The 16,751-nt window shown below is 44.8% G+C and overlaps 1 protein-coding gene and 1 non-coding gene across 2 annotated transcripts; one reads left to right on the top strand and one right to left on the bottom strand.

The window, feature by feature from the left end:
- Positions 1–3,849: 3,849 nt before the first annotated feature.
- On the bottom strand, positions 3,850–3,956 carry LOC127208133 (U6 spliceosomal RNA). The gene has a single exon (XR_007833067.1). It is a non-coding gene; the product is annotated as a U6 spliceosomal RNA (small nuclear RNA).
- Positions 3,957–12,788: 8,832 nt separating this feature from the next.
- Positions 12,789–13,168, top strand: LOC127206559 (60S ribosomal protein L37a-like). The gene has a single exon (XM_051165872.1). It carries the CDS (start codon positions 12,902–12,904, stop codon positions 13,166–13,168), a length of 267 nt encoding a protein of 88 aa, XP_051021829.1. The 5' UTR covers positions 12,789–12,901.
- Positions 13,169–16,751: the final 3,583 nt, after the last annotated feature.

Here is a 16,751-nt window from a genome sequence, read left to right as displayed (position 1 = left end):
CGTAAGAAAGGGAAACATCACAGCATACTGTTATGCTGATCCATAAATAATATTTCCATGGTCATATAAGAAAGAAGATGGGGATGAGATGAGAGAAAGTGATGGAGCAGGGAAGTAGTTATCATAGATGTTTGATCTTTGTGTACTATCCTAGAATAATCTTAAAGTTGATAAAAACAAAACAGCCACAAACATCTTCTGGAAAACATGCATAAAGTCTACTGGACCTTATAACCAACCAAGCACAGAGAAGACACAAGCCGATATAAAGGAGCTGGTACGCAGCTCAGTGTGAGAGCACTTGGCCAGCGGTCACAATGCCTTAGTTATCCCAAGAACCGTAACAAGTAAATAAGTGAATAATATTTCTGTATACTAGCAGCAAACAGTATGACATTTATAAAACAATTTTATGTAAGGTAGCATCAAATCAACTGGACAAGGTGGTTTATACCTGTGTCTCTAGGATGATGCCCACAAGTATAAGGTCATCATGGGCTTCACAATGAATACAAGGTTACACAGTGAAACCTTGTCCAAAACAAACAAACAAACAAACAAAAAACACACACGCCTCATCAGCAAAAAGAATATTTGGAAAAAAGTTTGACAAAGGAAGTGTAGGCCCTACACACTAGAAGCCACAAACACTATGGAAAAACATGAAGACGTCCTAAATAGACGGGAAGACAATCCACATGTACAATCAGGAAGATGGAACTAACATTGTAAATATTAACAAGCGCTGGTTCCCAAAGTGATCTACAAACTCAGCAGAAACACGGTTAAGATCCCAGATAGATTCTTTGCAGAAATCAACAAACCAATCTCAAAATTGGCCTGGAAATTCAACAGACTCCTGCACCAGATGAGAGATTTCAGATCCCACCTACTTAGGCAAATGTATGTCACCTGGAAACATTCCTCCAGGTGCCCTGCTGGTACTGCCTTTGGCACCAAGTCCCCCTTATGCCACCCGAGAAGTTTGCGCCAAGTGTCTAGCCCACATGGCCTCCTGCATCAAGTGAGAGACCTGGGCTACCCCTACTAAGGCCTACCAATCTTGCCTGGGAACCTTAGTTGCTCAGCTGGTGTGGCCTCTTATACCAGGACCCGTCTACACTGCCCCAGGAACTTTGCTGTAGGCTCTAGACAGCAGGTGACTTTCAGAGGAAGATTGTGGGTAGGCCCTGAGCACCTCAGATGTCAGACTCTACATAAAAACATTTCAACCATACTAAGACGTGATATTTTTTTCTAGTGTTCAGCATGATTAGCCATCAGGAAAGTGCAAATTAAAGAAGCTGTTTTGAGATTAGTCAGAATAGCTATCAGCAACAAAATAGAAGATAACAAATGTTTGCTGTTGTTAAGAGAACACTCATTCACTATTGTGGGATGGAAGTGGGTGGAGCCACTGTGGAAGCCAGTGTGGATGTTTCTCACAAAGAAAAAAAAAAATAGAACTATCATATAAGCCAGATATACCATACCACTCCTGGACATATACATGAATCCCTATACTGTATACCCCCTGAGATATACCCCCCAAATAGCATCTCCTCCTACTGAAATGTGTGTCCATCCATATTCCCTGCTACGTTGGTCACAACAAACAAAATGGAATCAACTTATGTGTCCATCAACTGATGAACAGATAATGAAAATATGATATAAATGCACAATGGACTTTTATTCAGCTCTAAAGAAAAAAATGAAAGTAAATCTTTTTCAGGAAGATAGATGAAACTTGAAAGTATACTAAGTGAGATAAGCCAAGGTCATAAAGACAAGTGCAACACACTTGTCTTACATGTAGAGGCTAGCTTTGAATTTTTAGATTTTGTGTTTAATTTGGAACGTCTATAGAGGTAAGGATATCAGAAAGAGCTCATGAGAAGTAAGAGAGAAAAAGGCTTAAACAGGGAGAGCACAGAGCAAAACACATGTGGTATGAAAGAAGAGAGAGATGACACTGGGACTAATGGTGCCTTAACCAAGGTCAGCTACTTGGAAACACACTACTTGGTCAGCTCATTTAAAAATAGACTTTTACAGGGGTTTGAGTGGAGATAGCTTGAGTGGGGGAACAAAACTGCTCCCAGAAAATGTGTTATTAAACAAAACTCTCTGTGTCAGGCATGAAATACCTCCTGATGAGTTCTCAGTCAGGGTTCCATATTCAAAAATTAATTAAAAATGATCAAAGGTCCCAAATTAAGAGCGAAAAGTATAAGTCTCTTGCAAGAGAATGTACATTGTATGAATCTGGGCTCAATCCCCAATACCAAAACCTGAAAATAGCCATACGTCTTCTTTCTTTCTCTTTCTTTCTTTCTTTTTCTTTTTCTTTCATCTTCCTGTCTATCTGTCTATCTATCTATCTATCATCTATCTATCTGTCTATATATCTATCTGTCTATCATCTATCTATTTATTTATGGCTTTTTTTTTTTAGACAGGGTTTCTCTGTGTAGCCCTAAGTGTCCTCTCTTTGTAGACCAGGTTGGCCTTGAACCCAGAGATCTGCCCGCTTCTGCTTCCCGTGTGTTGGGATTAAAGGCACATGGCACCATGCCTAGCTTTGGGTGTAAATCTTTGTGACCGTGCATCAGTCAACAACTCCCGAGTTAAACCTGAAAAATAAAGAACCAATAAAGAATTGGATTTGAGTTTTTAAAATTAAGTTTGTGCACTGTAGGATATTATCAAAAAAGAGAAGTGGCAAAAAGATGGTCCAGAGGTTAAGAGTGCTCATTGCTCTTGCAGAAGACGGGGGTTTGATTCCCAGTACCGACATGATGACTTACTACACCTGTAACTCCCGCTCCAGGAGACCTGATGTCATTTTCTGACCTCTGCAGGCACTACACACATGACACACAAACAGACAAGTAGATAAACATTTGTATGCACGAACGTTTTCTTTTAAGTGAAGACAACCCACAAAACAGGAGAAAATATGTTCAAATCTTGTATCTAATGGGTCTCTATTAGCTGAGATACTTAAAGAGCTTAGGACTCACCTGCAAAGTGACCAATGGGTGATTCCTTTGTGGGGAGGCACAGAGGCTGCTCATGTGTGGGAGAGACTTGTGGAAGAGAAGGAAATGCTCTGGGAGCACTGAGGGGTGGCTGGACAGCACAGAAAAGCCACTTAAATTGGGGGGGGGGATATATGGCACACAGACTATGTCAACATCTCAATTTAAACATTTTGAAAATAGATTTGAACTACACTTCACTTATTTTGTGTGTTTGTGTGCAGACATGAGTGCTGTAGAGTGCACGTGGAGGCCAGAGAACAATTTTCTAGAGTTTGTTTTGGTTCTCTCTTTTCCCCATGTGGGTTCCTGAGCAGAACTCAGGTCACTAAAGCTTGTCAAAGAGTGCATGCCTGAGCCACCTTGACAGCCCAATACCTCAGTTTCCAAAAAAAAAAAAAAAGATGTATTTATTTCTTTATTACATGTGTGGCCTCTTTGTCTGTGTCGTTCTGCATCCTGTGGTAGTCTGGCTTCCGTGTCCGGTAGGCCAGTCCAGGTGCTTTTTGCTTCAGGACAGGAACAGAAGGACCTTGAGACAAAAGGTCCCATTTCTACCTCAAGAACATCTTAGAGGGCTCAAGCCGAGGCTCCTGGTCTCATCCAGGGAGGTAGAAATGAGCTTTCCACTGGGTGTTACAGATAGCTCTTTTTTTTTTTATTCAAAGAATCATTTTATTTATAGTTACAAATTTTGTGGTTGTTTTTTAACCCACTCAATGTGTATGTGCTACCTGTTAAAAACAAATACCTGAAGGAGTTGGGATCTTATGAAGACAGCCAGGACAACAGTGGAGAGAGTCAAAAAAATATGGAACGCTTCACGAATTTACGTGTCATCCTTGCACAGGGGCCATGCTAATCTTCTCTGTATCGTTCTAATTTTAGTATGCGTGCTGCTGAAGTGAGCACTAGATAGCTCTTTTAAAATGAGACTGCTGGTATCAGATCAGACAGCAGTGGGAATTTGGCAGGCCCAGTGAGATGCAGGCCCAGTGAGATGTAGACCTTGTGAGATGCAGGCCCGGTGAGATGCAGGCCCAGTGAGATGCAGGCCCGGGGAGATGCAGGCCCGGTGAGATGCAGGCCCGGTGAGATGCAGGCCCTGTGAGATGCAGGCCCTGTGAGATGCAGGCCCTGTGAGATGCAGGCCCAGTGAGATGCAGGCCCAGTGAGATGCAGGCCCGGGGAGATGCAGGCCCGGTGAGATGCAGGCCCGGTGAGATGCAGGCCCGGTGAGATGCAGGCCCGGTGAGATGCAGGCCCGGTGAGATGTAGGCCCTGTGAGATGCAGGCCCGGTGAGATGCAGGCCCAGTTGGCCTGAAGGCAGATGGGGTGAGACATGGGCCTGGTGGGAGGTTCACCATCAGTCAGCACCAAGCTCACCTAGATGGAGCGGGCTTGAGTGGCTGCAAAGGCAATTCTATCATCACTGCCTGACCTGTAGTCAAGCCCCAGGTATCCAGTGGTGATTGTCCCCCAGAATAAATGAGTCTCAGATGATCGTGGTGGTCAAGTGGAGTGAGAGAGCAAGCCTTTATTTGCGTGAATCAGAGACATTATAAACCTTGGGCAGTGGGAGGAGTTTTGAAAGTGAATGTGTTTGATTTGCTGGAGTTAGGGGTGCCAGGATGATTAATCTACAGGTAACAAAACAGCCCTATCATAAGAGGAAAAAGCTGTACTTAATTATCCTGTGGTGGGGGAGAATCTCTAGATACAGTTAAAAGGCCTTTGGTTGAAAGCCAAGACTCCAAGACATCTCATTAGCATAGAGTGGGTAGCTCCAAGAATCCCCAGGTGCTTGCTGAACTGGTTTCTTATCAGGAAAGGGTCTGGCCTGTACTCTTCCCTGCGGGCTATTTGACGATCCTTAGGGGACCTAGGGTTCCACAGATCAGGCAAACAGGGAATCCCAGAGCTCAGAGGCTATCTGGAAACACCAGATTTCGACCTTACAGCAGGCTCCCACATGTCTGCATGTATGTCTGTGCATATGTGTGCAGTGTCCGTGGATGCCAGAAGAGGGCGTCAGATCCTCTGGAACTAGAGTTACTGGCATTTGTTAACTACCGCATAGGTGTTCGTAACTGAATCTCTGTCCTCTGCAAGACCAGCGTGTGCTCTAACCATTGAGTAATCTGTCCAGCCTAGCAATTTCTCAGTTTTAAAAAATACTTGGAAGCCGGGCAGTAGTGGCTCCCACCTTTAATCCCAGCACTCAGGAGGCAGAGGCAAGCAGATCTTTGAGTTCAAAGCCAGCCTGGTCTACAAAATAAGTTCCAGGACAGCCAGGGCTCCACAGAGAAATCCTGTCTCCACAAAACAAAACACCCAAAAACTTGAAAATAGGAATCAGTAGACACAGCTAATAGCTGTGATGGAAGAGGCCTGGCTGCCACCACAAGGCATGGTTGGGCCAAAGACACCCAGAGGCCTGCTGCCACATGGGCTGCTCACAGCAGGAGCTACTGCAATATGCAAGCGTGTGGTGGATAGATTGGAGAGAAAGAAAAACAAAATAGTTTAAGCACTATGAAGAGAGGCAAAGCCGGAGATGCCAGGGTGGAGAGGCGTAGCCTGATGTGGGTAGTCTGCCCTGCCACCCGAGGCCATTAGGAAGTCCCAGCCTGTACAGTCTGGTGGCGTGGGTGCTGGTGAGTCTGCCTGAGGGTCTGAGACTTGGAGAGCTGACCACACCCCTTGTCCACTGCAGCACTTGGTTGAGCTAGAGCTAGCCCGGGCAGTGCTGGAGGGCTCACGCTGGTGGTGTGGGCACGGGAGAGAGCTGGTGGGCTGACCAGCTCAGCTACCACCCAGGGCTTTGGGTTGGCCCACCTCAACATCCACCCTATCTACGAACTGCTGGAGTGCATGAAAGGGCCAGTCTGCACACCCAAAGCTGCAGGATCTCCAGGACACAGAGCAACAACCGGATATCCGAGAGGAGTCCCAGCTAGCAGAAGCCAAAGGCCTCAAACCAGACCAATGTTTCATTAAAATGAACTTTTGCAAGTTCAGATGTGTGGACAAAGGGTATATTGCGTGACAATACTGCAGCTTCCACAATGAAATGGTTTTTGCTGTTGTTGTTATTGTGGTGGTGGGTTTGGGTTTTTTGTTTGTTTGTTTGTTTTTTGTTTTTTTCAAGACAGGGTTTCTATGTGTAGCGTTGGCTTTCCTAGACTCACTTTGCAGACCAGGCTAGCCTCGAACTCACATTGATCTGCCTGCCTCTGCCTCCTGAGTGACGGGATTAAAGGCGTGCACCACCATGCCCTGCTCGGTTTTTGTTTTCTTTTGGCAGGATGGTTGCAATAGTGGAGAGCAGATATGAAAGGAGATGAGTAAGGTTGGTGCAGGTGTGAGATTCACAAAGAATCAATGAATTTTTTTTTTTTAAACTGTGAGGGGTGCCCTCTGGAAAGCTGAGGTGCACGTGGGAGGAAGGAGAGTTAAGTGTGGTCTTTGCAGTCTTTTCTATGCTTGCTGTTTTTGGTGATATACATGCATTGGTTTGGTTGTAAAAATAAAAGTTGCACTTGCCTTTAGTGATTACAGTGAGTCATCTGGGTGTGATGGTACACACCTGTAATCCCAGCAGAGGCAGGTGTATCGCTGTGAGTTCGAGACCAGCCTGGTCTACAAAGCGAGTCTAGGACAGCCAAAGCTACATGGAGAAACCCTGTCTTGAGCCCCCTCCTCCCTAAATAAAAGATTGCTGTGAGTCATCCATGCCTTTCTAGAGTTCAGGACTGGGATAGATCAGTGTTAGTGAGCGCTGCAACCGATTTACAAATGGCTCTTTACCTCTGTTTTCTTGCCCACACTGTGTATTCTCTTACTTAGACCTAAGAAGGCTTTGGGAAGAAGCAGCCCAGAAATACAGGTGGCACTGGCTAAGTCAAAGCAGAAGAAATCCAAATTTGAGGAAAATGTGAGGGCCAAGAGCTTTCTTACTTAAACACTGGTTTAAATATTATACTGAAAATGAAGTTGAGAAAAGAAGGCTAGAGATAGGGATGTTCTAACTAAATGTGCAATCAGAAATCAACAACACTGGGGGCTGGAGAGATGGCTCAGAGGTTAAGAGCACTGGCTACTCTTCCAAAGGTCCTGAGTTCAATTCCCAGCAACCACATGGTGGCTCATAACCATATATAATGAGATCTGGTGCCCTCTTCTGGTGGGCAGGCACATATGCAGGCAGGACACTGTATACATAATATATATATATATATATATATATATATATATATATATATATATATTTTTTTTTTTTTTTTTTTTTTTTTAAGAAAAGAAATCAGCTACGTAATTACTGAACTCTCTGGACTGTCTTGAAGTGTGCTGAATGCTCTTCTTATTTTAAATATCATGGATGGATATTTGTATAAAACACAATGAAAAAAAGTCACAGAAGAATGACTTTACACAAACAACAAACCCATAATCCCACATGTCATTATTAGGTGAAACATTCACAATATTGTGCTCACGTGTCCTATGAAAGGACCAGACAAACTCCATTTTGTAAAAGAAGCTCCATTTTCTGTTTAAACATAGCCAAGGGCTGAACTCAGACTCCAGAAAACCACAAATTAGTCTAAACAGAAAAAATACTCCCTAGCAACACAATTAGCTCACCTTGGGAAAGTCCAAATATACTGTCTGCTGGTCAAGCTGACCAGCAGGTGGTCTGGCACATAGCAACAACCAATTAGGAGAAGCCAGGCCAAAATTCCTAATGCCCCCATGACTGCTTCAACCAATCTTTTCTATAGGCCAACTTGCCCCTACACCTATTACCCAACCATGAAACGCCAAGGTTTGTAACTCCCTGCTTGCAGCTTTTCTGCCCAAGTGCCATCCAATCTTATACTGTACAACCCATTTCTTTGTCTAAAACCTATAAAAAAATACCCTCTCAATTGAGACTCAGGGTCACTTCCTGGGACAGGTGGCCCAGGTTTGAATCTGCAATAAAGACTTCCTTGCCATTGTATTTGGACTTGGCTCTTGTGTGGTCTGTTCAGGGAGTCTCTCAAAATTTGGGCATAACACCTATGAGTGTTTTCAATTCCTATCCTCTTCACTGACTATCTAAAAATAGTTCACATGGACCAGCATGGACAAGCACGGAAGCTCTTTAAATTGTGTGGAACATAGACTCTAGAAACATTTATTAAACACTAAAATTATCTCAAAAGCAGGAAGCTAGTTTGCAATTTCAAAATAGCAATCATTCTGCAAACTAAGATTATCTGCATGTTAAGTTCTTTGTTGTTTCATTTTCTTTCATTCTTTTGTTAAGTCTAAAAAATAGCTTTTATGTAGGAGTGGCTTTGCCTACATATATTTCTATGTACCGTGTATGTGCCTACAGTATACAGAGACCAGAAGACAGAATCAGATCCCCTGGAATTGGAATTACAGATGGTTGTAAGATGCCATGTAGGTGCTGAGAACTGAACCTGGGTCCTCTGCAAGAGCAGCCAGTGCCTCTTCCCCAATGAGACATCTTCTCTCCAACTTCTGGGTATATAATTTAAAATCTGGGTTTTGCATATAAGAGAAAGCGTGTGGTGTTTGTTTTTATGAGCCTGCCTTACTTTCCTTAATATAATGATGAGTTTTGCCCATTTTCCAGCAAGTAATCATCATTTCCTCTTTCTTTACAGCTATATTAGATTCCACTGCGTACCACATTTTCTTTTCCCATTCGTCTCTTGATAGACATCCCAGATGGTTCCATTTACTGCCTACTGTGAACAGGGCGGGCCATGAGCAAGGACGTGCAAGTGTCTGCAGTTATGTTCCCTTACAGTCTTTTGGGTATATATATCCATGAGTGGTACAGCTGGGTCACACGGAAGTTCTAGCTACAGGCTTTGCTTTGTTTTGAGGCATCTCCACAGTGATTTCCATAGTCACTGAGCCATTTTACACTTTCACCAGTAGTTCAAAGGGGGCTCCACTTTCCCCACATCAGCAGCATTGGTATCGTTTGTGTGTCATTCTGATTAGAGTTTGATAGGTCCTCAAGACAGTCTTAATTTATTTTGTTTTGTTTTTACATATTTCAGTGTCTTTGAGTCTAATAGCTGAGGGTTTGTCATCTTTTGCCTTACTCGCCCATGTTTCTTGTGCTATTGCGCTGCAGTTTGTGAGTGTGTTGGTTTGCATATCATGTTCCGATTTGAAAGAGTTGTTTGGGGGAGGATCCTCTTTTTTCACAAACTGATACTGAAGGCTCAATTCCCTGTACTGGTCAAAACAAACCAGTGGCAGTAGATGTTTCCTCTTACAGCCATGGGTTTCACGGCTGAAGCTGTGTCCAGGTTACTTCTCCATTGTCCCATCTTGTGATATTTTCAGGTGTCCTTTCACTTTTTTTTAGTAGATTTCTGGGCTCTTCTTTCTTATTTTGGTATATAGTCTATTTTATTAATATTTAATTTAAAAATATTTTACTAATTTTTGAGGATTTCATACAATGTATTTTGATCATATTAATGCTCAACTCCATCTAGATCCGTCCCCACCTTCTTACCCCCTCCATGTCCTCTTTTATTTATTAACCCATTGTGCTGCCCCCACGCACACTTCTTGATGTGGGGCATCCACTGGAGGAGCATGGTTAACTTACCAAGAACCACACCCCTAAAGGAAATTGACTCTCCCCTAGAAGCCATCAGAGGTTCATAACGCCTCAGCTAGGAGTGGGGCTCATGAGCCCCTCCCGACTCATGCTAGTGTTGACTGGCAGCCACTGTGAGTCTGTGAGTTTGTGAGTCTGTGAATACGTTAGGTCCTGCTGTGCTCTGAAGACACAGTTTTGCTTGATCCTCCCCAACTCTCTGCTCTTATAATTTCTCCATTCCCTCTTTCCCAATGACCCCTAAGCCTTGCAGAGGATTGGGATATGCCCTATTTGTGTCTGAGCCTGCCTCAGTCTCTTAGTCTGTACCCTTTGACCGGCTGTGAGTTTCTACGTTAACTAGAATTTACTACTTAACGAAGTCTGGGAGCTCCACTGATCTATGAGTTTAGGGAGCAGTTTGAAACTAGGTCCATTTAGTAAAACAGTAGAAGAGCTGGTTTGTTCCTGGGGCCTGCAAGCTCCCCAAAAACACATTCTGGGTGAACTTTGCAGATCATTCACATGTTCTTCTTGTAGAGAGGGCCCAGAATCCAGCACAAATCCTACCAGTTACTTGGTTTCTTACAAATATTCACTGTACAAAGAACAGACTTGTCACAGGTCTATTTACCACATGAATGGACCGGAGCATCAACCCGGCCAGTGAGGAGGGTCTGTTGCTCTCTTGGGATCGGACTTTGTATCTTAGTACATGGCTTGGGCAGAGGGCAAACAGGTGAACCTCTAGCTCCAAGGGACTCGTTACCTTCTTTTGGCTTCTGTGGGTGACATACACGTGTACATATACTCTCAAAGGCACACATAAATACAAATACAACTGTGTTTAAAAGTCTACTACGCAACGGATAACTACATTTTCTGAAAGTTCTAGAATTGAGCGTGCAGCCATCATTCATCTGCTTCAGTTGGCCTGTGTTTCATCGGCTCTCTCAAGGCTTATCACGGACTAGGAACGGTTTGAAAGCTTAGTTATGTTCAATAGCATCTTTGCAGGTTTTATTGAAGAGCTGAAATATTGTCCCAAGAGGAGCTCTGCTGCCCCATAGTTGACCACCTCCCCTTGGTGGGGAGCCCTGGCGGCACTCAAAGAAAGAATAAGCAGGCTACCAAGATGAGACTTGATAGCCTATGACCAGATAGAGGGGGAGGAGGTCCCCCTCGGTCACAGACATAGGGGAGGGGAATAGGATGAAAGCAGGAGGGAGGGAGGAATGGGAGGATACAAATGATGGGATAACAATTGAGTTGTAATCTGAATAAATTAATAAAATTTAAAAAAATATTGTCCCAAGAGCAGCCTCTGTTTTCAAGTTGTTAGACCCTAGGGCTTGGGAACTTTCTCCGTGGCAGGGCCTACCAGGCACAAGGCTCTGGGCCTGTCCTCAGCTCCCAAACAGAAACAAAAGACAAATTACCAAAAAGGCCACAAACCAACCAACCAAGGTTCTGGAAATTAATCCAGTTTGAATTACACTGAACTACCTGTGAGACCCTTTTTTGAACAAAAGAGAGAGATGGCCAGCACACTAACACCAGCCTATTGTCCCTCCCACATGCTGCAAGCTCATGGTTAATTTTTCATTATAACATAGTGTGTGAACCTAACCTATCACATTATTGTTAAGTTCAAATTACAACTTGGATGGAAATCAAATTGTTGAGCAACGTAACAGCTGTCGCCCAGCTGCCTCCTCATATATTTCCCATTCACACACAACCGCGCAGGTTGGGGTACTTGAGGTGAGCACACACAAGTTCAGAGCTACTATCTGGCATTGGGTCAATACAAATCATTCTGAAATGAGTGAGGAGAGTGGACGTTCTCTGCCCATTAAGGTTCCCAAGGCCATTGTCATTGCCTTGGAAACACTTTGACCCTGCAGTATGCTGACGGGGCTGCCGACTCACTGCCACAGGGACAAACAAACAAGAGGGCTTAGACCCTAGCCAAGCTCTCCAACTTCAGTGATGGCTGAGAAATGGGTGGGGCGCACGGGGCTGCCGACTCACTGCCACAGGGACAAATAAACAAGAGGCTTAGACCCTAGCCAAGCTCTTACCTCTCCAACTTCAGTGATGGCTGAGAAATGGGTGGGGCGCACACAAGATCCAAAACAGCCAAAAGAACCCTACTTAAGATGAATGCCCAAGCCATGAGGAAGGTAACTGGTTTGCTTGCAGGTACATGGGTGCTCCTGCCTACACCCTGGGAAAATACACCAGCAGGATAAAGCCAGGCAGATGTGTGGAAGTCACAGCCTCTTTAAGCCCTTGACCCTGCTTATCTGAAATCAAACTACCCTTAGACTCGTCATTTCCACAAAGCAACCCATCCTTTCACCATGAGCCAGTGTTGCTTGCAATCAAATGGAATCTTAATGCAAGGCTCACGGCAAGCCTAAGGTGTGAAGCAATGGAATGGCTGGTTTAGGAACATTAGTATTTGTGTGGGCTGGAGCTTAGCTTAGCAGCAGAGTGTGCACCTACTGTGAGCATGGCCCTGGGTTGGGGAGAAGAGCAAGAACAGAAACGTAATTCAAATGCGGAACGTTTCTTTGCCTACTTGGGGACTTCACTGATCTAAACGGGCAGCACAACCAGTGTGGCCACTGCTGCCCAGACCTGGTCCTTTCAGCACTACGAAGGCTGAGGCAGGAGGTTTGATAGAGAGAGGACAGTAGGAGGTGTGCAGGAGTCACCCAACACTTCTGCCAACTAAAACGCCACATTTATTTATACTTTCTCTTGCTAGTTGTTTAGAAACTTACAAACCTTGCTGTTACCCCCACTGCTATAGTCTTCTCTGCAGGTATTTATGCTACTGAGTTACAATTTAAAATTACTTTGTCTTCGGCCTTCTTGAGTTGTTTGTAACCTGAGCAACGTGGAAGAGACTTAAAGTAGTTCTTCTCAAGCCTGGCTCCACAGAAGAACAGCTGGGAAGGTCTGTTTCCCTAGAATCTGAATAGTAGCCTCTCATTCCAACCCTTACTGGAAAGATTGAGTCAGATTACTCAAACATTGAGCAATAATCTACCAAAAAAGCAATAATGTATTCCTAAACAAACTTAAAGCAATGTCTGTTAGTCTTCTGCCGCTAGGGGGCGCATGTGAGCTCACGAACGTCCTTTTCCGATTTTATAAACAGAGAAAATGTAAAAATTTAACCAAGGGGCCTTCTGTTCTGGCAGGATGGCTAAATGCACCAAGAAGGTCGGGATCATCGGGAAATACGGGACCTGCTATGGCGCCTCCCTCCGAAAAATGGTGAAGAAAATTGAAATCAGCCAGCATGTCAATTACACTTGCTTCTTCTGTGGCAAGACCAAGATGAAGAGAGCCATTGACATCTGGCACTGTGGTTCCTGCATGAAAATAGTGGCTGGTGGGGCCTGGACCACTTCTGCCGTCACAGTGAAGTCTGCCATCAGAAGACTCAAGGAACTGAAAGACCAGTAGAAGCGCTACCGTTTGAGACTTGCCTAGCCTGCAATAAGTGGGTTAATTTAGTTTTTTTTTTTTTTTTTTTTTTTTTTTTTTTTAAACCATGGCTGTTAATACCAGAAACATCAAAACGAGAATGAGTAGGGAATTCTATGGTTGAACTTAAAGGTTAGAATTCTAGTTCCTTTAATCATCCACTTAATAAAGACATGCTGAATTCATTTGTAGCAGTCAATTATGCAATTATGTCAATTATGGGGATTTAAAAAAAAGACACTATTTATGTTCAGCTCAAGTAAATAAATTGCCAGGACTTATGTAGAACTTCTAAAGGTTCTCATCTCTTCCTGTTCGGTTATATGTATTTGTGTTCAATTCTTCTTCTGTACCAGAAGGCACTGATCCTGTTCTCATCCTTACCTGCTGGTCCACACTTGGAATCCCAGCTACCCAGCAGCAGCAGGAGGAGGACAAGGGCCTGTCTGGAAGGCACACTAAGTTCAAAGCCATGATGGGCAACTTGGTTGGTACCATCTTAGAAAGGGGTTTTGTTTGTTTTGTTTTAATATAGGGTTGAGATGGGTGCTGACTGTAATTTGGTAGGACACGCATGAACATGATAGCACTGAAAAAGAAAACTATTCTGTGATATAAAAACCTGCATTTACGGGCTGGAGAGATGGCTCAGAGGTTAAGGGCACTGGCTGTCCTTCCCCAAGTCCTGAGTTCAATTCCCAGCAACCACATGGTGGCTCACAACCATCTAAAATGTGATCTGATGCCCTCTTCTGGAGTGCAAATGTACATACAGGCAGCACTGTATACATAATAAATCTATTTTAAAAACTGCATTGACAATTAGGAGTCATCATTGACGAGCTCTGTTGTGAGCCACCAGCTGTCTCCCCGTCCCCCAACCTCACCCCAAGTATTGATGTCTGTGGCTCGAGTTACCACCGAGAGCCATGGAGGTGCCTGGAGTCTGTGCTGCAGCCTGAAGCCACGAAGATGTCCACAGACCCTGCAGCCACTGGGGGCCACCATGATGCAGGCTGCGCTGCCACCTGAGGCCTTGGTGGTGTCTGGGCCTGTGCTGATGCTGAGGGCCATCTATGTCGAGTCCATAGTCCTCCCAAAGCTGGGGTCTGTGTTGATGTCCATGGCCCATGTTACCACCGGCTTGTGCTGCAACCTGAAGCCACACTGATGTCCTCGGTCCAGGCTGTCTCAGAGGGCCTTGTCTGGGTCCGTGGTCCTACTGAAGCCAAGAGTTGTGTTTGTCTGTCGCTAGAAACCATTGGAAGCCCCTGCTCCGTGCTCCCACTGACTGGGAAGACCAAGGAGGCTACTTTTGCTGTGATACCGATGACTGCAGATGCATAGCTGAGAGGGAAGGACATGGAAGGCTTCCAGGACAACCTCTCCTCCAACCCCAACCTCAACCCCTACCCCCAAAATATAACAACCTAGACAGGAAGCTGCCAAAGAACTCTTAAAAGTGAGATGAGGATGCTGAAGTGTAGATTTCCACAACTGATGCCTTCTGTAGGGGCCTGGGAAGGACTCAGTCATATTAAGGAGCAGGCCACTGAAAGTTTGACCACGTTCCAAGAAGTATATAGACAACACAAAACAGACTTGATTTGTTTTGAATTTTTGTTTGTGTGTGGGGAGGTTGTCACAAGTGTGGGGGAGCACACACAGAATGACAGGGAAGTAAGTGTAATCAGTGAAGGATATTAAAGTCCCAGAGGACCAATAGAAATGTTATGTTAAAAACAAAATGACAACAAACATAAAAAGGAAACCCAACTTGGTTGTTACGTTTTGTGGAAGCCATATGTTCATGAAGCCACTTCTGTGTTCTCGGTGACATTCCCAAGCTGAAAAATGGCACAGTATACTGTCACGTGGCCTTCTTACCACAGTGTCTTTGAAAACAAAAACAAACAAAACAAAACAAAAAAACCCAACTCGTCTATGAAGTGCAAAGATGGAGCTGCAACTTACGAGCTTGTGGGACCCTTGCTACGCCCGCCTGTTGGCAAGAATACAAACTTTTACATTCAGGGCCATTATTCCAAGATCCTCGTAAAGACAATGCCTCCTAGAGAGGTCTGTTTCAAGTGCATACACAGCTTTCCAGAAGATGCACCCATCTTGCAGTGTGGCAGCTTCTCATACTGCCCGGCTTGGCTGCAGAAGACAGCTACCAGGGAACTTAATGACTCAGTGGCCATCTCAGTAACATATATTACATCCCTAGCACAGTTTCCCCTCCCCCTCTCCTTCCAGTCCCTCCCTTCTGTTTCCCCTCTCCCCCATACTTACTCCTCCTCCAGAAAAAGGCCAGGCCTCCCAAGGACGGCAACCACCCATGCATATCAAGCTGCAGTAAAACTAGGCATCAACCCTTATATTAAGGCTGCACCAGGAAACCCAGTAGGAGAAAAATAGTCCCCAAAGCAGGCAAAAGAGTCAGAGACAGCCCCCGCTCACACTGTTAGGAGTCCCACAGGAAGACCAAGCTACACAATCGTAATTTATGCAAAGAGCCTAGGTCAGACCTATGCAGGCTCCTGATTGTCAATTCAGTTTCTGTGAACCCCTGTGTGCCCAGGTTAGCTGATTCTGTCAGTTTTCTTGTGATGTTCTGGACCCCTCTGGCTCCTTCAAGCCCTCCTCTCCCTCCTTTGCAGGATTCTCTAAGCTCAACCTAAGGTTTGGCTGTGGGTCTCTGCATCTGCTCCCATTAATTGCTAGATGACGCCTCTTTGACGTATGCTAGGCTAGGCTTCAATGCATAGCAGAGGATCTTGAGGAATCATTTCCTTGACTTTTTGGTTCTATCCTAGGTCTCTGGGCTATCCAACCTCTGGGTCCTGTCCTTCCAGGCAGTATTAGGGGTGGGCTCCCTCCCATGGCATATATCTCAGACTGGACCAGTCATTGGTTGGCTATTCCCACAATTTCTGCACCATATTTACTCCAGCACATCTTTTGTTTGTTTGTTTTTTGTTTTGTTTTTCCAGACAGGGTTTCTCTGTGTAGCCGTGGCTGTCCTGAACCCACTTTGTAGACCAGACTTTGAACTCACAGCAATTGCCCGCCTCTGCCTCCCTGAGTGCTGGGATTAAAGGTGTGCGCCACCACGCCCAGCTTTCCCAGTACATCTTGCAGGCAGGACAAGCTGTAGGTCGAAGGTTTTGTGGCTGGGTTGGTGTTCCAATCCCTCCACTGGAAGCCTTGCCTGGCTACAGAAGGTGGCCCGTTCAGGCTCCATAACCCCAGTATTAGGAGTCTTAGGTTTACCCTCTTAAATTCCTGGGAGTTTGCAGCTTGACCCCAAAGGACCCCCTATTCCAGTCTTCTCTCCCAGCGCGCTCTCCCTCCATCCTCTCCCACTGTACTTGAAGTTCTAGCTAGAGCAACAACTATACTCATTAACATCTTACTGATGGCCTTGGTGTGTGTGGTAGTTTCAGTGAGAAATGCCCCTCATTATCTCAGGGACTTGAATATTTGATATCCACTAGGTGGCACTGTTTGGGGGAGGTTTAGGTGGTGGGTGCAACTTTGATGAGGGAAGTACACCACT

This window comes from Acomys russatus, chromosome 2 (assembly GCF_903995435.1).
Source record: "Acomys russatus chromosome 2, mAcoRus1.1, whole genome shotgun sequence".
NCBI classification, from domain to species: domain Eukaryota; kingdom Metazoa; phylum Chordata; class Mammalia; order Rodentia; family Muridae; genus Acomys; species Acomys russatus.
Note: the sequence above shows the minus strand (reverse complement) of the source record. Positions and strands in the feature narration are given on the sequence as shown.